At 36.2% G+C, this 20,660-nt stretch overlaps 6 protein-coding genes and 1 pseudogene across 10 annotated transcripts; 5 read left to right on the top strand and 2 right to left on the bottom strand.

Annotated features, from left to right (window-relative positions):
- LOC104755654 (cytosolic sulfotransferase 1-like) lies at nucleotides 144-1,412 on the top strand. Its single transcript, XM_010478078.2, has one exon. It carries the CDS (start codon nucleotides 263-265, stop codon nucleotides 1,244-1,246), a length of 984 nt encoding a protein of 327 aa, XP_010476380.1. The 5' UTR covers nucleotides 144-262; the 3' UTR covers nucleotides 1,247-1,412.
- Nucleotides 2,494-5,175, top strand: LOC104755653. 2 transcript variants are annotated; one of them, XM_019239476.1, is made up of 4 exons: nucleotides 2,494-2,507; nucleotides 3,646-3,719; nucleotides 4,250-4,782; nucleotides 4,871-5,175. In XM_019239476.1, the coding sequence occupies exons 2-4, from the start codon at nucleotides 3,693-3,695 to the stop codon at nucleotides 4,971-4,973; spliced, it is 663 nt and encodes a 220-aa protein (XP_019095021.1). In that variant the 5' UTR covers nucleotides 2,494-2,507; nucleotides 3,646-3,692; the 3' UTR covers nucleotides 4,974-5,175. The 2 variants fall into 2 exon arrangements, with proteins under 2 accessions (XP_019095021.1, XP_010476378.1); XM_010478076.1 differs by lacking the exon at nucleotides 2,494-2,507 and adding an exon at nucleotides 3,478-3,517.
- On the bottom strand, nucleotides 5,732-6,731 carry LOC109130204 (annotated as a pseudogene).
- On the top strand, nucleotides 7,745-10,462 carry LOC104755651. Of its 3 annotated transcripts, none has more exons than XM_010478070.2 (4): nucleotides 7,745-7,961; nucleotides 8,953-9,031; nucleotides 9,121-9,976; nucleotides 10,076-10,462. In XM_010478070.2, exons 2-4 carry the CDS (start codon nucleotides 9,016-9,018, stop codon nucleotides 10,188-10,190), a joined length of 987 nt encoding a protein of 328 aa, XP_010476372.1. In that variant the 5' UTR covers nucleotides 7,745-7,961; nucleotides 8,953-9,015; the 3' UTR covers nucleotides 10,191-10,462. The 3 variants fall into 3 exon arrangements, with proteins under 3 accessions (XP_010476372.1, XP_010476373.1, XP_019095020.1); XM_010478071.2 differs by lacking the exon at nucleotides 7,745-7,961 and adding an exon at nucleotides 7,974-8,100; XM_019239475.1 differs by lacking the exon at nucleotides 7,745-7,961 and having other exon boundaries at nucleotides 8,366-9,031.
- LOC104755650 (phosphatidylinositol 4-kinase gamma 6) lies at nucleotides 11,009-13,848 on the top strand. The gene is made up of 2 exons (XM_010478069.2): nucleotides 11,009-11,261; nucleotides 11,637-13,848. Exon 2 carries the CDS (start codon nucleotides 11,797-11,799, stop codon nucleotides 13,657-13,659), a length of 1,863 nt encoding a protein of 620 aa, XP_010476371.1. The 5' UTR covers nucleotides 11,009-11,261; nucleotides 11,637-11,796; the 3' UTR covers nucleotides 13,660-13,848.
- LOC104755649 (DNA-3-methyladenine glycosylase) lies at nucleotides 14,231-16,222 on the bottom strand. Its single transcript, XM_010478068.1, has 5 exons — nucleotides 15,811-16,222; nucleotides 15,583-15,640; nucleotides 15,356-15,439; nucleotides 15,138-15,279; nucleotides 14,231-15,033 (listed from the first exon to the last, which is right to left on the bottom strand). The coding sequence occupies exons 1-5, from the start codon at nucleotides 16,190-16,192 to the stop codon at nucleotides 14,755-14,757; spliced, it is 945 nt and encodes a 314-aa protein (XP_010476370.1). The 5' UTR covers nucleotides 16,193-16,222; the 3' UTR covers nucleotides 14,231-14,754.
- On the top strand, nucleotides 17,183-20,595 carry LOC104755647 (putative pentatricopeptide repeat-containing protein At1g13630). Of its 2 annotated transcripts, none has more exons than XM_019238786.1 (4): nucleotides 17,183-17,921; nucleotides 18,041-20,180; nucleotides 20,273-20,365; nucleotides 20,503-20,595. In XM_019238786.1, exons 1-2 carry the CDS (start codon nucleotides 17,477-17,479, stop codon nucleotides 20,098-20,100), a joined length of 2,505 nt encoding a protein of 834 aa, XP_019094331.1. In that variant the 5' UTR covers nucleotides 17,183-17,476; the 3' UTR covers nucleotides 20,101-20,180; nucleotides 20,273-20,365; nucleotides 20,503-20,595. The 2 variants fall into 2 exon arrangements, with proteins under 2 accessions (XP_019094331.1, XP_019094332.1); XM_019238787.1 differs by having other exon boundaries at nucleotides 20,493-20,567.

Here is a 20,660-nt window from a genome sequence, read left to right as displayed (position 1 = left end):
CTCAACCACTACTAATTGACATGATTATTAGTTCCATTCTACAAGCATCCAAGATATTCTTATAATATTGTCACCTACCTTGAAACTACTTTTTGTTTGTTTTATGTGAATTAATTTGATGACAAAACTTTACTACCTTAAAATTAAATATTCATCAGGTTCATCCAACTTGAAACTTGTCCCACCCATCCGGTGATAAGTAGTGATAGTATTTTCATTTTGTAACAAAACACATTATTTGTATCACAAATTAACATAGAAAATGGCGAAACTTCCTATGAATTTGAGAGACGACAACGTAAGTGAAGAAACAAAGAATCTGATATTTTCACTTCCTACAGACGAAGATTCTCAAGGTAAGCTATGCAAGTACCAAGGATGTTGGTATTACTACAACACTCTCCAAGCAGTCATCAATTTCCAGACAAACTTCCAGCCGCAAGACACCGACATAGTCCTCGCTTCTTTCCCCAAATCCGGCACCACTTGGCTCAAGGCACTCTCAATCGCAATCTTAGAGAGATCTAAACATCATTCTAGTGATCCTCTGACCCATCCTTTGCTATCTGATAATCCTCATGGCATAGTACCGTTCTTCGAGATCGATATGTATCTCCAAACCGCAACACCAGACCTAACCAGGTTCTCTAAATCTTCTCCTAGGCTATTCTCGACTCACATGCCTTTGCACACCGTGAAAGAGGGCCTCAAGGATTCTCCATGCAAGGTTGTGTACTTGTGCCGGAACATAAAAGACGCGTTGATATCTCGTTGGTATTTCAGGTGCAAGTATCAGAACAAAGAAGTGGCTGGAAGCATTCTCGAGTCAATGTTCGAGTCGTTCTGTAGCGGAGTTAGCTTCTATGGTCCGTTCTGGGACCATGCACTTAGCTATTGGAGTGGCAGCTTGGAAAACCCCAAGCAAGTCCTTTTCATGAGGTATGAGGAACTGAAAACAGAGCCTTGTGTCCAGGTCAAGAGGCTTGCAGAGTTCTTGGGATATCCTTTCACTAAGGAAGAAGAAGAGAGTGGATTGATTAACAAAATCGTGGAACTATGCTCTCTTCGTAATCTGAGCGGTTTGGAGGTTAACAAAACCGGGAAGACGTGGATGAACGTGGATTACGATAGCTATTTCCGAAAAGGTGAAGTTGGTGATTGGAAGAATTATCTAACCCCCGAGATGGAGAACAAAATCGACATGATCATTGAAGAGAAATTAAAGGGTTCGGGCTTGAGACTATGATAAACTTATATTTTATAAGTGGGTTTTTGCTTTTGTTACTTTGATGCATCCTAATAAAACCAGCTTTTTGTGTTCCGTTGTTATGTTTCCTTTGATGTAATATTTAATAAAAGTGTTTCAATATATGTTTCCTTTAGAGTATCTCCAATGGTATTCTATTTTTGCCTCTATACTCTATTATAGAGTAATTTTTGCTGAAGATGGTGTCTTTGGCTCTTTGCTGTCTGAGTGGCCTGCCTTTAAGACATATTTGGACGAGATTGAGGCGGACAAGGAGGAGTTCTTATCCTTTACACTAGTCCAAGTCCCCCGAACGCAGAATGGTAATGCTGACAAGCTGGCACGACGTGCTAGAATCAAGTCACATCAAGTTACATTTGTAAACGTTTTTCCTACCATTTGGCTCGTTTGAGCTTTGTACTTTGCTGTAAAAAAAAAAAAGTAATTTTTGCTCAAATGGTACTCTATTTTCACCTCTATAATAGAGATTGCTATTTTTTTTCTCTATTTATAGAAGAACTCTATTTTTTCCTCTATAAATAGAGGTGAACTATTTTATTTGCAAAATAGTCCTCTTAATCTTTAATTTGTTTCATTTATGACCAAAATAAATAAAATAATTATTTTTAAGAACTAATAATATAAATTTAAGTATAAATATTTCTTCTAAAATATTGAGACTACCATTTGCAAAAGATAATTTTATGAAAGTGTTACAAAATTTAAAGTAAAATGGGTTAGTTTACAATTTTTTAAAATAAAAGGTGTTAATTGTAAAATAAAAATAGAATCTATATGGAATATTCTTTTATAGAGGAAAAAGTAGAGAAAACCATTGAAGCAAAACTCATCTCTATTATAGAGGAAAAAATAGAGAAGACCATTGGAGATGATCTTAATATGTATATGGAAACTATCATGAACCCAAGAAAAAAAGAATGAAAAAGTTTTAAAACAGATACACATAGCTTTTTCTAAACCTTCTCCACAAGGACCACAAACTCAATTCTAGCCTTCTAGCTACTATATTGTGCTCCACCAAGTTTGATTATCCAAAAGCTTCTTTATTTTCTCACTTACAGTTAAAGGGGCTGTTTAGCTTTACGAGAAATAAAAACACACTCTTTTTCATTTCCTTTCAGACAGATTTGATATTTTCCTAAATTTGTGCAACCACTTCTAAGGATTTAATAATTATAAGCCATACACCTTGAAAATTTCGGAAAACAAAAAATCTGCAGCTAAAAGATTTCTACAACCTGTAAGTTATGATAAGGTTGATATTATTTGATGATATAATATAATTGATATTATTTATTTATAATTAATATGTTCTTTTAGTATACTCATATTTCTTTATATCATAGATTCATATTAAATAAATAATTATTAGTATATTTTATTATGTTTTTAAAATGGTTACGGTTAACAAATTACGATTTAATTATGCGGTTAACCAACGGTTTTGATACGGTTACAGTTAATTAATGGTTATGATTAATATAATTTGACCATATATTTACAGTTAATGATTACGGTTTTTAACAATTTTATACGGCTACGGTCTAGTTACGGTTCAGATACCGTCCGGTAATGGTCTAAAATACGGTTACGGTTTAATTTTGGTCATGCCTTATTCTAGGTACTATATTGTGCTCCACCAAGTTTGATTATCCAAAAGTTTCTTCCTTTGTGAGATTTATTATTACTATTTTTTTCACTTAAAGTTAAAGGGGCTGTTTAGCTTTACTAGAAATAAAAACACACTCCTTTTCATTTCCTTTCAGACAGATTTAATATTTTCCCAAATTTGTGCAACCACTTCTAAGATACTAAAGTAAGATTGAAGGGTTTTTTTTTCTTTTCTTTAAATTGTTTTGAAATTTGAAGAGGTAAGATGGTGCATGCTCTGATTACAATATTGAGTACCATTTGTTCTTGAATATTTTTGTATAGTAATAATTTTATTGATTGGGCCAAATCTAGTAATATCCACGTTGCATAAATTAACACAACTGTTAATGAGCTCATGTATCACATGAGCTCATATAACCTGTGAATGTAGATTAGAGAAATCCTATCTGATGTCCACGTGGATGGATTATATCTTAAAAAGTTGGATTCTAATCCTAAACGAGTTGTGATTAAAGCAGTTGGGCCTTAATCCTATGCGAATTAGGGTTAAGAAGCCGAATCCGTATAAATAGATAGCCATACACCTTGAAAACTCCGGAAAACAAAAAATCTGCAGCTAAGAGATTTCTACAACCTGTAAGTTATGAACTGAGACTATCTTGTTCTTTGCTTGTTACTACGATTAGAAAAAGATTACCTTATATTCTTGATATGTGCTTTCCTAGATTTTTTCTAAACTAACTTGTTTATCTTTCCTTAACCAGGGTGGTGATGTTTCAGTAAGTCAGTGGTGGCAAGAGGATAAAATTTCATGAGAATGTCTACTTGTGTTTCTGAGGTATGTTTTGTAGTTAATTTTGTTTCTTTTGGTTATATATGCGCTCAAATTAAAAGCGGTGATTTCGGTTGCTGAATGAAACTGTCATTTCAAGGATTTTTTATATTATTTTGTAATATTTGTTTTTGTCTTTTGGAGAAGCTGTAAAGACCATCTGACTTTTCTTATCCACGTTGGTTTTTGGTTAGTTATTTCGGTACTGATGATAACAGTTTAGTTCAGTGTAGTATATCTGTTGATCAACTAAAGGTGGCCATGTGGGTTTTTTTCAGTTTTCTACTTTTTCTCTTTTTAAACTGTTAATAAATTATTATAATATGAAAATCTTAACCTTTGATTAATTTTTAGCGTAATATTCTGTAGATTCTAGTTGTTATTAGCGGCATTGAAATGTGACTTTAGGTGATATACTTGTTCTTTTGTAATGATATAATCCAATTATGTAGTGATCTTCATGTGATATGAGGATGTAGGATGTTGCTGTACAATAGTTTATAACCGAAAGCTTCTGTTACCTACATGTGATGCAGGAGAATTTGATTGTGACGACACAAGAAGTTAAGGATGATTCCGAAATGGCACCGGGGGATGTAGTAGCTACATCATCAAAAAGTGTCTCTACGGAAGCTTTAACCTTGGGAGATCTTATGTCAATGGAAGATTCCCAAAGCTCACTCAACAACAGCAACACTCATGGACCTGAAGAAGACCGTGAAACAGAACATGAGATAACAGAGGAATCAATGGAAGATTCCCAAAGGTCACTCAACAATAGCAACACTCATGGACCTGAAGAAAACATAGAGCGTGAAACAGAGGAACCAATAGTAGAGAGCTTGAGATTTCTATTATCTAAAAATGTAGAATCAGAGAGTCAAGGACTAGAAAATGTGATTGAGGAGCCTTGCCATCACGATCTCTTCTCAAGACGTCCAGCTCGTATGACTAACTCTAGACCAACCTCAGCTCGTATGATTGACTCCGAACCAACCTCAGTCTCGGGATTCCGCTCAGCTCGTTCTGAAGGAAGCTCAGTCAGCGCAAGCTCCTTCGGTTTCCCAATGTAAGTAAACACACACTCACCTACATATGACATATATATATATCAACTTATCCTGTAAACCCTTAGTTTTGTGAAATTTCTGTTACAGCTTGCAATCAGAAAGGAACATCAGTACTGTAAGAAAGAGGACAAAACGTGGAAAGGAGAAAGGGTGGAGGCGTTACTCTCTTCGTCTCTGTTGTAGGTTCTGATGCAGTACTCTGCCTTTCTCGCAGAGAGTTTCTTTACCTTTATAAGTTCTATTCAGGTTACTGATCATTCAAAAACTCATGACGAGTGGTTTAGTAAACCTATCTTCTGTATGCCTCAAATACTTCATCGTGGCTTTATATATATCTATGCTTTTTTTCCTTTCTTTTTCAGTTTCACGCCTTGCTTCAGTCACAAGGTACAAACCCTAAATTCTCTTTGAAGTCTTGTTTTCCTTCATCCCATAATCTTTTCTGAATTCTCTGATCTTCTTCTTTCTCTCGGTTGTGTCACCTCCCATATTATGCCTATGCTTGCTATTAGATAAAATGTTTTGCCGATTTCTACAAACACCAATCATCAAAAGTTCAAGTTAACAAGCGAGCCGACCCACACAGAAAAAGTAACCAAAAGGCACACATGCAGAGAGAATATATACAAAAAAAATCAAGTCTCAACAACATCACAACACACCTACATACATTCTCACATACACTTAAACATTTGTCAAAAGTCGGAAAATAAAAAAGGAACCTTTAATCATTCTTCACACATATCAAAAAGAGATACAATCATTCTTTTTAGTAAAGCTTTTCTAAAATTTTTAGCTCAAGCAACAATCAGATAAAGAATTAAAGAAAACAAAACAATCAATTTTAAAGAGGATTAAGCAACAATTTACATCACACAAGAAGATAATCTATAAATCTTAAAGAGAGACACTATCACATAAACCTCATCGCCTCGAAAATTATCAGATTTAAGAAATAGAGATTAAACTCTGGAAATAACATACAGGAAAAACGATGGAGTGTTTTTCGAAAGCAAGATGATATGATTCGGTTTCAAGATCAAGTACCACCAGTGTTTGGCTTAGGTCAAGACTGCAAAACAACAACTTCTTCTTCGACTTCTTGTTCTTCCCATCCAAAAGTGCTAGTGGCAAGACCGGGCATCGGGAACTACCAGAAGTTGCATCCAGATCAATGGAACACATTTGTGCCATGTATTGTCGGCTGAATTCAATGACCATATCACTTGGTTGGGCCACTTCATCTCCGAAACGCACAAGCGGTTGTCCAAATTGCACATGACGATACCCAAAGGAGAGACATTGGCAAAGGGAGCTTTACATACGACTTGAAAGGCTTCGGTGTGAAGATCCAAGGATAGAATTTTTGTTTCCTTGCACTGGGTGAACCAATGAAGCGACCCATCTACATAGACAGGTACGGGGAGAGAAACAATCCGATAAGGAGCAGCGGGAGTGACATACCTTCAAGCGTTGGTGCTAAAGTCGAAAACCTCGCATGTAGTAGTAGTAATGTTTTCTAGGCCAATTAGTGAAGGGTTGTATAACCAAACGGGCTTGTATGTGCCCGTGATTTTGTCTTTACCGAATCCAAGACTAGAGACTATGTATGCACGATTGCAAAATTCTTCTCCTAAGTCGACAATGTATCGTTGTAAGCTACAGAGAGGGAGAGGCCGATACCATCTAGTGGTTGGGTTGACCACAAAACCGGGTTTTCTGTGATGGTAGAGACAAACGAGACCGTCACAGCTATTATAGGAAACCAAGTATCGTGTGTTATCCGTCTCCCAAGGAGTAGGGATATTGACAGATGATGATGAACCCAACATGAAGACATCTGGATCACCACCTGATTGCTGACGATGTGTCAACTGTCTTCGTTGGAAGTATGGGGAGTCGATCGTTGATTTCCATTGTTTCGATACAGCCTTGAATCTCATCAAAGAATCCACATCAAGTCTCACTAGGATACGCTCTACGACATCGTTGCTTTTTTGTTGACATTCTTGTGATTGCAGACTTGATGAAGAAGAGATTTAAAAACGCTTATCCTCTAAACAAGAATCTTCCTCTCTCTCTATCTCTTCACACGACACAGATCTCCTAAGTCCTAAGTCCTAAGTCCTAACCTTTAAACTCGTCGAACCCTATCTCTGTTTTCCTTTTCTTTTCTTGTGGGCTTTTGATTTTTCTTAAGCCCTCAACAGAACCCATATACGATTTTAAACCGACGTTCAGGATCTTAATAATATTTTTACTCATAAGGTAGGTATGATGACATCAGTAATTAATTAGTTTATGTGGCTATTTAAAGGTTTTAATCATAAATTAATTATCACATTTTTATGCAGATTGTAAAGCATTGCTTACCTGATATATTTTTATGCAGATTATAAATTAATTATCATATTTTTATGCAGATCATAGATTAACACCTTTTTTTTTTTTTTTAAACTCAAATGTACCAACAACAAACAACAAAAAAATGGCACAAGATGAGCTTCCTATGAACTTGAGATACGACAACGTAAGTAAAGAAACAAAGACTCTCAAGGGAAGCTCTGCAAGTACCAAGGATGTTGGTACTACTACAACACTCTCCAGACAAACTTCCAGCCACAAAAGACCGACATAAATAGTCCTCGCTTCTTTTTCCAAATCCGCCACAACGTGGCTCAATGCACTCTCAGTCGCAATCTTGGAACGATCTAAACAGCCTTCTGATAATCATCTCGGATACATCCTCTGCTAAAAAATAATCCTCATGGCATAGTTCTGCTCTTCGAGAACGATATATATCTGAAAACAGCAATATACACTTTAAACCCCCATAATTTAGATTTTATAGTCATTTTTATTCTTACAATATTCGATGATAAATTTACACTCAAATTATGGGCTTGACTTTTAAGAAATTACATAAAACAAGAAAGTTATAAATTGAAAAACCTGGCTGATTGTATTTTTCTATCTGTCAAAGAAACTACACATCCATTGTCTTTAGGACAAAAGTTGACTTCGTCCTCTTTTTTGAGATTTTTTTTTTCTTTTCATAATAAGTTGACTTTTTCTTTTTTTTGTCATCTTTAAAGTTTAGGGATCATATGAAACGAACAAAAAAGAGTCAAATCCGCACGATGTCTTAAGATATGATTCTCCAAAAGTTTCTTCATCTGTAAGATTTTATTTCTTTACTTGAAAGGGCCCCTTGTTTAGTTTTCCGGGAGCTAAAACATACATACTTTTTCCTCCCTTCCTTTCAGAAATATTCTTATCTATTGATGATCTGTTGACTTCTGAAGGGTTTTCTGAATGTTAGTAACATTTTTTCTTGATTTTTTTTTTACTTATTTGGGGGGTTATATACAATGTATCGCTCGGTGGTGGCAAGAGAATATAAATTCGAGAAATTCTGCTTCTGTTTATGAATTTTGATTTGTAATTAACTGCATAATTAAAGTTGTTTTCTTTGGTTGACATTTATGTTCATATTAAATGTTGAGAGATCGTGNGTCCTTAATTTTGTTTTCAACAGTTTTTTTTTTTTTTTTTTTTTTTTTTGGGATTTTTATACAATTTTTTTTTTTTTTCTCTTGGAGAAACAGTGTAACCATCTGCATTTTTTTCTCCAGGTTGGGTTTTAAACGATCCAAAATTTTCTCTGTTTCCAATTCTTGTTTCTAATGGACTTCTTTTGTAGTTGTTATTTTGGTACTAATTAATGTTAGGTTAAAGTTTTAGTTCAGGGTAATCTCTGTTTATCTCTACTAGTGGGTTGATTCATTTTTAGCCTACTCTTCTCAAATTCTAGGTCTTAGACAGTGACTCCATTGTTTAGTATAATGTTTGTAATTTCATTTTCTGAGATTCCTCAGTTGCTAGATTGTTATTGTTATGAAATAATTTCAATTATCAGTGATCTTCATGTGAAATATTTTGATGATTAGATGTTGCTGTGCATTTGTTTAATCAAAAGCTTGTGTAAACCTTTGCTAAAAATAATTGAAGTCACATTCTTTTCCCTAAGTCTTTGGCCATTCATCATGATTTCTCACATATGTCTCTAACAATGGATTTGTCAATCATTGATTCTAAACTCCATGTCATTTCATACAACTTTATCTCTCCTCAACGAACCCAACTAGAAAATTTCTTTTTCCTTGTAGATCATTCATATATTAGTGGTGGTTGTTTGAAGATAATATATAGCCTCTGCAGCTTTATGAAAGATGACAATGAGATCAGGTTAGTCCCTCCTATTCGTTGTTCAGACCTTTGAATGTTTTTGAAAAATTAGTATTCCAAGTGGCTTTTTTTCTCTCGTGTGACTACAGACAAAGATGATGTGTTTGGAAACTTGATAGAAGAGAATACTGAAGTAAAGATCCTGGACAACGGAAAAGAAACTGGATGTGAGTTATATGGTTCAATAAGTGAAGAACGGGTCAAAGAGAACGCTGGAAACATGTCAGGACACCATTCTTATGAATTCAAGATTGGCCCTAACAATGAGCGCATACAGGAAAACCGTAATAGTCTAGAGGACCATTTGGTTTTCTATGTGGACAAGAATGTAATGGCTCGCAAATTGCCTGAGACGGTCATAGTTAGTAACTATGAGGAGGTTACTTTTAACATTGTCAAGGATGTATGTGTCGATGAGGGTGTGCCTGTGATGCCAAACGAGAAACCTTTCGGATCCAAATCCTCAGACGACAGCAAACTCAATCAAGAAATCGTGAATGTGACAGAACAAGTTAAAGATGATTGCAAAGTGGCACCGGGGGATGTAGTAGCTGCTACAACAAGAATTGTCTCTAAGGAAGCTTTAACCTTGGGAGATATTATATCAATGGAGGGTTCCCAAAAACTATCCAACAAAAACAACACTCATGGACCTGAAGAAACAGAACAGAAGAAAACAGAGGAACCAATAGCAGGGAGCTTGAGATATCTTTCCACTGAAATGGAAGAATCAGAGAATCAACGGCTAAACGATGTGTTTGAGGACTCTTCTGATCACAATCTCTTCTCAAGCAATTTCCCAAACGGTTCTGGGGAAAGAAGTTTCTCTGAAGCAGAACCAGGTTTAGCTCATATAAGTTACTCTGGACTGATCTCAGTCTCCGGAAACATCTCTGTTCGATCTGATGGAAGCACAGTTAGCGGAAGCTCCTTCGCTTTCCCACTGTATATACATGCATACACTCACATACTTAAATCTTTATGATCAAACTTATTGTCTACGAACTCTATAAAACTTTTTTTTTGTGAAAAACTCTGTTACAGATTGCAATCGGAATGGAACAGCAGTCCTGTAAGAATGGTGAAAGCTGAGAAGATTAAACCTCGAAAGGAGAAAGGATGGAGACATTACTCTCTTCTTCTCTGTTGTAGATTCTGATGGAGACATTACTCTGCCTTTCTCTCAAAATGGTTTTTTTTAACCTTATAGGTTCTACAGATCGTTCAAAAACACAGAAGAGTGCCTTTTTTTTTTTTTTTGTTGTTGTTTGGTTTTTTAGTAAATAATTCTCTTTTAGTTTCAATTGCTTCGTTGTGGTTTTGAGATTAATGTGTATTTTGTGTTCTCTCAGTTTCACGTGTTGCTTCAGACACAAGGTACAAAACCTAATTACACTTTTGTACAGCAAGCTAAATTTGTCGGTGACGTTAGATTAATAATGGGCTTTTTAAAGTTCCAAAGCCCAGTTGTTTGCAACTTGTCACATGCGTCAATCGTTGGCAGGCGCAAGTCGGTCTAAGAAGCCACGTCATCATCTAATTTCCTTTTTGTCATGACGTGGTACTTGTAAACACTCGCCACGTTCCATGTAATAATCGAACGGCTTCGATTTCATGTGGGCTCTGTAGATCCGACGGTTCTCACTTCTTGTTCTAGACCCTTCTCAGAGTCGTGGATAGTGGTAAAATCCATACATCTCTTTATTTTTTACTTCTTACACATTTTTTTGTCAGCCAATATTTATTTCTTTATTAAATCTGTAACTTTCTTTTGTTAACGTCTATATAGAGAGCTAACAAATCTAAATATATGAACTTATGTCACAATCAAAGTGATGAAAGCGAAAATTATAAACATAATTAATATTTACCAACAACAGTAAAATAAACATAATTAAATGATCAACTGACAAAACATAAAAAAGGATTAAACTATAAGCTGACGTGGCACTGGTTAAAAAAGATATAGGCAATGGCAACATTTACTTCTGCGGAGAGAGTTAAAAAAAGAAGAAAGCGTCGTTGAGAGGTTGAGACGAAGACGAAGAAGGATAGAGAGCGAGCGAGCGAGCGCGAGGCTAATGGATCAGTGACTCACTCACTGAGTCAGATTTTACCGATTCATTTGTCTCCATTGAAGCCTCTTTTCCTAAAGATTCTACGCTTCTTCACTCTCTCTCTCTCTCTCTTCCATGTGCCTCTCCTCCGTTTCTTCAGATCTTGGTTTCCGGTGAGTTCTTTCTTCTTCAAATCGTTTGATTCTTGTTAATTTTTTATCTTCTCTTTCGTAAATCTTAAGCCATGTGTTTTGATTTCATTGTTTGCTTTTTTCTCGTTTGGTTCCTCGATTTTGTTGTGTAAAGTGAATAAATTTGCTGTATTCACCAAACGGTTATGTAAAGTTTCTTGGAATCAAAGATGTATGTATCTCGTGACAAGTACTGGAGAAAGAAGACAACTTTTCCCAAGTTTTTTTTATTAAGGATTTGTTGTAAAAAAAAGCCGAGAAAAAAGAAGGTTGCTTTATACATTTTACAACTGTAGTAGTATAAAATAATCAAATCTTGAACCTTTTCTGATCTCTTTAATCCTTTTTTTAATGCAGATTCTAATCCTTTCTTTAACCACCTACCTACAAAAGCATGGCTTTTTATCTGATGTAGTTGCCAGAGGATAATAAAGTTTCTGTTTTTTTTTATTTCCCCTCACTTCTGCCTTGTTTGAGAGGTCGTGTTGGGTGGTGGTGTTTTTGAGTCTTTGAAGAGATGGCAATGGCTGTGTTTAAGGCTCCTCTTAAAGGGGAATTTAATGGGGTTAGAAAGATTGAAGGGAAACAGTATAAGCATCATTTGCTTCAGCAACAGTCTTCAGGGAGAAGACGTGTTTTCGTGCAAACCGAAACTGGCTGTGTTTTGGGAGTTGAGTTAGACCGTAATGATAATGTTCACACTGTGAAGAAGAGGCTTCAGGTTGCCTTTAACTTACCTACTGAGGAAAGCTCTTTGACGTTTGGGGATATGGTGTTGAAGAATGACTTGAGTGCTGTGAGGAATGATTCTCCTTTGCTTTTAAAGCGTAACTTAATGCACAGAAGTTCTTCTACTCCGTGTCTTTCACCTACTGGGAATGATCTGCAGAGGAAAGATCTGAGTGGTCCTATTGAGATACTTAGTCACTCGTATTGCTTTCTGTCGTTGAAGCAAACTGCGAATGATATTGTTAAGGCGATGAAGATGGGTGTTGAACCAATCCCTGTCAATGGTGGCCTTGGAGGGGCTTACTATTTTAGGAATGAAAAGGGTCAAAGCGTTGCGATTGTCAAGCCTACGGATGAAGAACCTTTTGCGCCTAATAATCCTAAAGGCTTCACAGGGAAAACACTTGGGCAGCCTGGTTTGAAGCCTTCTGTGCGAGTTGGGGAAACCGGGTATAGAGAAGTTGCGGCATACCTTCTTGACTATGATCACTTTGCTAATGTTCCTCCCACGGCTCTTGTGAAGATTACGCACTCTGTTTTCAATGTCAATGATGGAATGGACAGGAACAAGTCTCGTGAGAAGAAGAAGTTGGTCAGCAGCAAGATTGCTTCGTTCCAGAAGTTTGTACCTCATGATTTTGATGCCAGTGATCACGGGACTTCAAGCTTCCCAGTCTCTTCTGTGCACCGCATTGGGATATTGGACATACGGATTCTCAACACAGATCGGCATGGTGGAAACTTTTTGGTGAAGAAGCTTGATGATGGTGCTGCTGGGAGGTTTGGTCAAGTGGAGCTTTTTCCTATAGATCATGGTCTTTGCTTGCCAGAAACACTAGAAGATCCTTACTTCGAATGGATTCATTGGCCACAGGCTTCAATACCTTTCTCTGAAGAAGAACTTGACTACATACAGAATCTTGATCCAGTGAAAGACTGTGAAATGCTGCGAAGAGAGCTTCCAATGATTCGAGAGGCTTGTCTCAGGGTCCTAGTTCTGTGTACCGTTTTCCTTAAAGAAGCTGCTGCTTTTGGACTTTGTCTTGCAGAGATTGGAGAGATGATGACTCGGGAATTCCGCGCAGGAGAAGAAGAGCCAAGTGAACTAGAAATGGTGTGTATCGAAGCAAAGAAATTAACAGTGAGACAAGATGTTTTATCTCCCAAGTCAGATTTAGAAGCAGACACAGAGTTTCAGTTTGATCTCGACTATAATGGCATAGACCTGGTCTATGACTCCGATGAACTACTCGTCAAAAACCCGTTTTCAAGTGGACATTCTTCACTTGGAAAGCTCAAGGAGAGCATCGTTGAAGAAGAGGAAGACGAAAGCGAAGAAGAAGAGGCAAGACTTACTCTATCTCTCACAAAGCTTTCAACATCATTGAAGAACCACAGTCTAAGCAACAACATGGGATCTGGATTCCTTAAACCTCCTAGAGTCAAGACAGAGAAAACACTGGTAAGTCACAAGAGTGCAAACGTGCAGCTCCCAGCGAGCGCAAATTTTGTGAAGTTAGCAGAAATGAAAGAAGTGGACTGGGTTGTGTTCTTGGAGAAGTTTCAAGAGTTGCTTGACTCGGCTTTTGCAGAACGTAAGACAATGACGTTGAGGAATAGACAAAGGCTTGGGACTTCGTGCAAGTTTTGAGAGATCATATAAGTAAAACTTTTAAGAGTTCACATAATAGAAGATCAAAGATTTTTACTTTTACGAGTTTTTGAAACAGTGACTTGTTAACTACGTTAAGATTAGTAAAGAAATGTTAGTTCGTTTTCTTCCCTGACATGCTCTGTAAATATTCTTTAGCATTTTTCTTCGAAATTTTGTTTCTCGTCATCCTTCGGTACGTTTTGCCTTCTCTTTACAAAATAACAGTATAAACAAGGGATACAAAATATGATGTGTTTGTGATAAACCTATCATTTTAATGGACACAATTCATCAGTGCCACATTAGTGACCATTCCCTGTCTTCTTTGTTAATATCTAACATAATCATGCACAACTTGTTGAACTATTTGAAATTTTATAAGTTTCTAAAAACAATCTTTTTCTTTATCTATTACTTTGAATAATTTGAAGGTTTTTTCTTTTTATGTAGGCATATTTGGAGTGACATTGTTTCTTATTATGTCAGTAGCCGACGCCAATACAAACAATGATTGATACTTCACAATTTCATATCGAAAAAGCTAAGGAGACTTGGACAGTCATCCCCATGATCAAGAATAACTACTTTATTGTAATATAATAGTCATGCCCATGGCCATGATCTAGAAAACTTGGAAGAAAAGAATATTACAACAAAATAAAAACAAATAATCATGGCTTAGAGGCTGTGTTCGCCAAGCTTAATGATTGATTTTTTCACTTAAGACACATTTTTTCTAGTTATTGTAAGATGTAAGACTTGAAGTTTTTTGTTTTTTACATCTAAAAAAACTACATTCGGAACCAAACCGAATTGAAAATGAAAATCGATTAACAAGAAATTTGTTAAAATATGTAAAAATTAAATCCAAACCAAAACCTAAGACATATCAAACTAAATCCAAAGAAAATATTTAACCTCAAATCAAATATATCCTTAGATAGTTGAAAACAAAGTACTCAAAAACGTAAAATTCATATGCTGAAAACCAAGTTTTAAAATATATATCTGATAAACCGAAAACCTCAAAAACCAGGATATATATGTAATAAACCGAAACTGGATTAGACTCTCTCTCTCTCTCTCCAAATATCATATATGCCTCCATGGCCTCTCAGCGAGGCTCACACAATCACCATGTCTAAAACAATCGACGAGATGATCGATTGTTAACCCTGCAGCCTGCATGAACGAGTGTACAATCACTGGACCGACAAATCGAAACCCTCGTTTGATCATATCTTTGCTAATGATCTCAGCCTTGGGAGATCTCAGTGGTACATTTCTTGGATACTTGAATTTGCTAATGATAGGTTTGTAATCCATAAACCCCCACATGAAGCTGCTGAATGATCCAAATTCCTTAACCACCTGTAAATAATAGAAAATAAATTAAGGTATATATGGAAAAATATACAAGAAATTATAGGGCTGTTTTACTGTTTAGCATAAGTGAGAAAAGGTTTAAAACTTGCCTTGGTTATGCATTTGGCATTGTCAACTATACACCTGACTCTACTCTCTTGTAACATTATTGCTTTGTTTGATGCAATCTCGGTGATCTCTTTCTCTCCCATTTTGGCCACCAGATTTGGGTCAAACTCACAAAACGCCTCTCTAGTTTAACAAATTACGAAAATATTCATAAATTTATATCTACTTGTATAATGTAACAAAATGCGAGAGATTTTACCTAAAGAGTTCTTTACGTTTTAGGATCTCAGTCCAATTATAGTCCATTAACATCCCCGACATGGCAAGGAACTCAAAAAGCAGGCTGGTTTAAAATTAAAAATCACCATACAGTTAATTTTCTTCGTACAACATTGATTTAAATATAACCATCTAGTATAACAAGAGGGTTAGCATTTAGTTTGTATACATATACGAAATTAATCTCATAAATTTGTGTAATCATACTTATCATCATAGACAGGGACTCCCCATTGCTGGTCATGAAACTTTACGTAGGCTTCATCTACAAAAAAAAAAAATACAAAATTATTTTTATGATCTTTACTTAAATTTATAATCATCACAAATTCATACTGGAATTTGATTTAGTTTAATCACATTATTGATTATCTAATTAACTTGTATAGATTCTATTTAGCTATATAATATTATATTAGGACATCTTGATCTTACCACTTTTCTTGGTGATCCAATTGCACCTCTTTGGCTCATCGCTATTGAAATCCAGACATAGCTGTTGTTCTAGTTGTTGCGGGATACTTTTTGGAACAATTGTTTCTCTTCTGTGCGGAGATGAGATTAAACCAAGTGCTAGAGAGATCTTTTGTTCCAACGTGGAATTTGAATCCGTGGAGACAGAATCGGTGGAGTTCTGAGAGAGCGATAGAGATATAGAAGAGAGTGAGAATGAAGAAGATGTGCTTCGTTGAAGCGTGATTGGGTAAATCCTCTTTAAGTGTTTCGCAAAGAAGTTAGAGTTTTGCTTAGTCTCCTTGTCTCGTACACTCTTCCTTTTCTCCACGATTTCTCTTCTTTTAGGACTTGCTTTGTACATCTTTGATTTTGGGGTAAGTCATTACAAGAAAAAACCAGAAGTACTTATAGGAGAGCAATGCACCATAAAGTGGAGGTCTTAAGTTAATGCATGTGGTTACTAGAGATAGAATTAATGACATCTAAGTTGGTGAAATGTGTATTTCATGTTTGTGAAATTTTACCATATTTGAATATCTTCTTCACTGATATATTACAAGATGCATATATTGTAAACAATATTTTTTTGGTTGAATAAATTTTGCATTCATTCAAAAAAAAAAAAAAAAAAACGTCAAAAATTTATTTAGTCTTTTTTTTTATATAGTGAAAGTTTATTAAAGTTGAAAACGACATATATGTAGTACGAGTTTTCATTAATTTAAGTTGTTTTTAGCTCTAATGCATGTATCAAGAAAGGTGTGACAGATAACCAAATTGGTGAAGTGATCCATCTTATTACCTTTTTCTAAATCTATTTGCTTTTAATATTTAATTTGTTGGAGTTCTCTTTCTATACTTGATTTGAAATACTAATTGACAGACGTATAATCAAATTTTACATGATGTTTTCTATTGTTTTTGTGATGGTAACTAATCTGCGTCTGACGTTACAAGAAAACAGAAGAAAAAAACAATGTCGGTATATGATGCTCTTATTAGATTAAAAACTATACTTGTGTTAGTTGTCTAGCTAGTTGGCAGTGGCACTCAGCACTACGATCTTTAGTGGAAACTGTGATTATTGATATGGTTACGATGAATTAAAAATAATTGTAAAACAGATTATTCTTAGCTTCTACTCTTTGCTGTTGCATGCTCATTTCTAAGAAATAAAGAAATGAACGTTTCGCCTATTTTAGACAAAGAACTCTCATCTTTTATTCTTTCTTTATGTAATTTGTATTTTATTTCGCGTATGTGTTACTTTGTTAAATTATAGTTTATTTTGATGCATAAATATAATCATCATTGTAATGACTTTTGTAAACCATCAAAAAAATAAATCAATTTTGACATAAGATTCTCTACTCTCTTTACTTTCTAAATATTGTAAACCGGTAAGAAAGCTGAACCGGAACAATTTTGTTCCGGTTATTTAAAAACCGGATTTAGGTTTAAATCGTAAACCCCAAGAAGAATCGTAAAACCCTTTCTTCTCCGTCTGTTTCTTCAAACTTGCCGGGGAAAAAAAAACCGAGAATATATCTCTCCGACGAAGCTCAATTCTCAACCCATCTCTCAAATTGAAGACAAGGGCATCTCCAGAAATCACCCAATTGAAAAACCCTAATCCCCAAATTCCATGATCTGTAGATGGATTGCATCCAATTCAAGCAAAGTATCTCGTATCCTCTCTCCTTTCTCTTCTCTCTTATCCACTAAATCCTCCTTCTCCATCGCCAAACTCGACGATGAGCCATTACCCACAACCAATTCCACTTCCGATTACAGAGACTTTCACCAAGAGATTCTCTTTGGGATGAAGAAGAATGGGTTCCGTGAGTTTCTTCACGGGCATCACTTCCGAGGCTTGGTTTCGGAACTTAGACATGTCCATGTAGAAGAGATCATGGCTGAATTGATGGCTGAAAGCTCAGATCTTTCGGTTTGGTTTTTCAAAGAGCTGAGAGATATTTATGGGTTTCGTCATTCGAGTTTTTCTACATTGTTGGTTTCACATGTTTTTGCTGGTCAGAGACGTTTCAAAGAGCTTCAAGTGGTTCTTGAACAACTCCTCCAAGAGCAAGGCAAGTCTTTTTCTTTTCTTTTGTCTCAAAGACTTGTGCCAATTACTGGAGAAAAGAGGAAACTTTAGCGTTTTCATGAATCTGATTTATAGCTTTAATTTCCCATGATTTGCTTTTAGGTTGTGGTTCAGCTTCTTTGATTTGTAAAGTTCTCTCTAGTAGCTTCAGGAAGTGGGATTACACAGGAGTAGTTTGGGATATGTTGTTGTTTACTGCGTCGAGATCTAAAATGGTTGATGATTCTCTTTATATCTTGGAAAAGATGAAGGATCTCAACTTGAAAGTGTCAACACAGTCATACAACTCTGTTTTGTATAGTTTTAGAGAAACAGATAAGATGTGGGATGTGTACAAGGAAATCAATGATAAGAACGAGTACACGTACTCAACAGTTGTAGATGGTTTGTGTAAGCAACAAAAGCTAGAGGATGCAGTTTCGTTCCTCCGAACTTCAGAGTGGAAAGATACTGGTCCCTCTGTAGTTTCTTTTAATAGTATAATGTCAGGTTACTGTAAATTGGGGTTTGTAGATATTGCCAAGTCGTTTCTCTGTACAGTTTTGAAATGTGGATTGGTTCCTAGTGTATATAGTCACAATATACTCATCAACGGACTCTGTCTAGCTGGTTCTGTCGCAGAAGCTTTAGAATTGGTTAGTGATATGAATAAGCATGGAGTGGAACCTGATTCCGTGACATACCATATTCTTGCGAAAGGGTTTCATCTTCTTGGTATGATCAGTGGTGGGGTTTTTGAGGTTATTCAAGATATGTTGGATAAAGGTTTGAGTCCTGATGTTATTACATACACAATATTACTATGTGGGCAATGTAAATTAGGAAATATTGATATGGGTTTAAAATTGCTGAAGAATATGTTGTCGAGGGGATTCGAGTTTTGCAGTATCATCCCCTACAGTGTAATGCTCAATGGTTTATGTAAAGCAGGACGAATCAGTGAAGCTTTGTCATTATTCTATGATATGGAAGCCTATGGTCTGAGACCTGATCTCGTAGCATATTCTATTGTGATTCACGGCCTCTGCAGGCTAGGAGAATTTGATATGGCTGTTTGGCTTTTCGACGAGATGTGTACCGCCGAAATTCTTCCGAATTCTAGGACACATGGTGCTATATTGCTTGGTCTATGTCAGAAAGGGATGTTGCTTGAGGCAAAAGCGCTTCTGGATTCTTTGATTTCAAATAGCAACACACTGGATATTATTCTGTACAATATCGTCATTGACGGGTATGCAAAGTCTGGTTGCATCAAGGAGGCATTAGAGTTGTTCGAGGTAGTAATTGAGAATGGGATAACTCCTAGCGTTGCAACTTTCAACTCTTTGATTTACGGGTATTGCAAAATCCGGAATATAGCTGAGGCTAGAAGAATCTTAGATGTCATCAAGTTATATGGATTGGTTCCAAGCGCTGTGAGTTATACTACACTGATGGATGCATATGCTAACTGTGGAGATACTGAAAGCATAGATGAATTGCGCTCGGAAATGAAAACTAAAGAAATCCTAGCAACCAATGTCACATACGCAGTGATTATTAAAGGGCTCTGCAGCGGCTGGAAACTCGAGAAATGCAACCAGGTACTCAGTGAGAGGACACTCGCTAAATGCAAACAGGTGCTCAGAGACATGGATTCTGAAGGTATCACTCGAGATCAGATCACTTACAATATAATTATTCAGTATCTATGCAGAGTTAAACATTTATCCGAAGCATTTGAGTTGTTGGATAAAATGGAATCTGCAAATCTTGTTCCTACCCCTGCTACTTATAATATTCTAATCGACAGCCTTTGTGTCTACGGTTGCATAAAGAAAGCTGACAGGTTTTTCTATTCACTCCAGAAGCAGGGTGTTAGTCTGTCCAAATTTGCTTATACCACACTGATTAAGGCACATTGTGTAAAGGGTGACCCTGAAATGGCAGTGAGGCTATTTCATCAGCTGCTGGACAGAGGATTCGATGTTTCCATCAGGGATTACAGTGCGGTGATCAACCGTTTGTGTAGGAGACATTTAGCAAATGAGAGCAAACTCTTCTTCCGTCTAATGTTATCCCGGGGTATTTCGCCTGACTTGGACATATGCAAAATGATGATCAAGTCATCAGATGAATTGCTGTCCTGGACCATCAAATCGGGTTTGTTGCCTGATCAGTAAGCAGCCAATGTTTGTCTGTTGTCCCATCTTATATGCTAACTGCAGAAGGCACACTTTCAGTAGAGAAACTATCACATGAGGTAACCGTTAGTAGTATACTGTTACTGTAAAAAAGAAACCCACACAAGTTTTATAGTTTGTTATCTGATGATGTTCTATTGCCGTTTCTCAGTGTTCCAGTTAACAGAATAATCTCAGCTATTGGATAGTATTCATCAAGCAACAGTGTTACCACATTAACTTCCTTGAAGGATTGCGGTAACCGGTAAGTGATGTTTCTTAACCATTTGCATAGTGAACATATACTTTCCACTTTTTGTCAAGTTTTAGTTTCCCCAACCCAAACGCAGATGTCTTGGTCGTTTTGCTGCTTGAGTCTAACACTGTATTAGTTTTCGTCAGGTTCTTTGGGAAAGTAAAGTCATCCCCAGATTTGCTTGAAACAGGCGGTGAGTCGAAATTGTCGGGTCAGTGACAACAACCTCATAACATGATTGGTAGCGAATAAGAGTATTAGATGGAAGTGGACAAAAGGATTACTTCACTTCTGTGAGGGATTA

The sequence above is a fragment of the Camelina sativa genome, chromosome 17, assembly GCF_000633955.1.
Source record: "Camelina sativa cultivar DH55 chromosome 17, Cs, whole genome shotgun sequence".
Lineage (NCBI taxonomy): Eukaryota > Viridiplantae > Streptophyta > Magnoliopsida > Brassicales > Brassicaceae > Camelina > Camelina sativa.
This window is presented reverse-complemented; position numbering and strand designations above follow the sequence as displayed.

What these genes read in the sequence shown, in the direction of transcription:
- LOC104755654 (XM_010478078.2), top strand. Translation starts at nt 263, where the DNA reads ATGGCGAAACTTCCTATGAATTTGAGAGACGACAACGTAAGTGAAGAA.
- LOC104755649 (XM_010478068.1), bottom strand. Translation starts at nt 16,192, where the DNA reads ATGTACAAAGCAAGTCCTAAAAGAAGAGAAATCGTGGAGAAAAGGAAG. An exon ending in AAACGTAAAGAACTCTTTAG is followed by an intron (nt 15,280 to 15,355) that starts GTAAAATCTCTC and finishes TTGTTAAACTAG; the next exon opens with AGAGGCGTTTTGTGAGTTTG. An exon ending in ATGCCAAATGCATAACCAAG is followed by an intron (nt 15,034 to 15,137) that starts GCAAGTTTTAAA and finishes TATTATTTACAG; the next exon opens with GTGGTTAAGGAATTTGGATC.
- LOC104755647 (XM_019238786.1), top strand. Translation starts at nt 17,477, where the DNA reads ATGATCTGTAGATGGATTGCATCCAATTCAAGCAAAGTATCTCGTATC. An exon ending in ACAACTCCTCCAAGAGCAAG is followed by an intron (nt 17,922 to 18,040) that starts GCAAGTCTTTTT and finishes ATTTGCTTTTAG; the next exon opens with GTTGTGGTTCAGCTTCTTTG.
- LOC104755650 (XM_010478069.2), top strand. Translation starts at nt 11,797, where the DNA reads ATGGCAATGGCTGTGTTTAAGGCTCCTCTTAAAGGGGAATTTAATGGG.
- LOC104755651 (XM_010478070.2), top strand. An exon ending in AGCTCCTTCGCTTTCCCACT is followed by an intron (nt 9,977 to 10,075) that starts GTATATACATGC and finishes ACTCTGTTACAG; the next exon opens with ATTGCAATCGGAATGGAACA.
- LOC104755653 (XM_019239476.1), top strand. Translation starts at nt 3,693, where the DNA reads ATGAGAATGTCTACTTGTGTTTCTGAG. An exon ending in TGTCTACTTGTGTTTCTGAG is followed by an intron (nt 3,720 to 4,249) that starts GTATGTTTTGTA and finishes CATGTGATGCAG; the next exon opens with GAGAATTTGATTGTGACGAC. An exon ending in AGCTCCTTCGGTTTCCCAAT is followed by an intron (nt 4,783 to 4,870) that starts GTAAGTAAACAC and finishes TTTCTGTTACAG; the next exon opens with CTTGCAATCAGAAAGGAACA.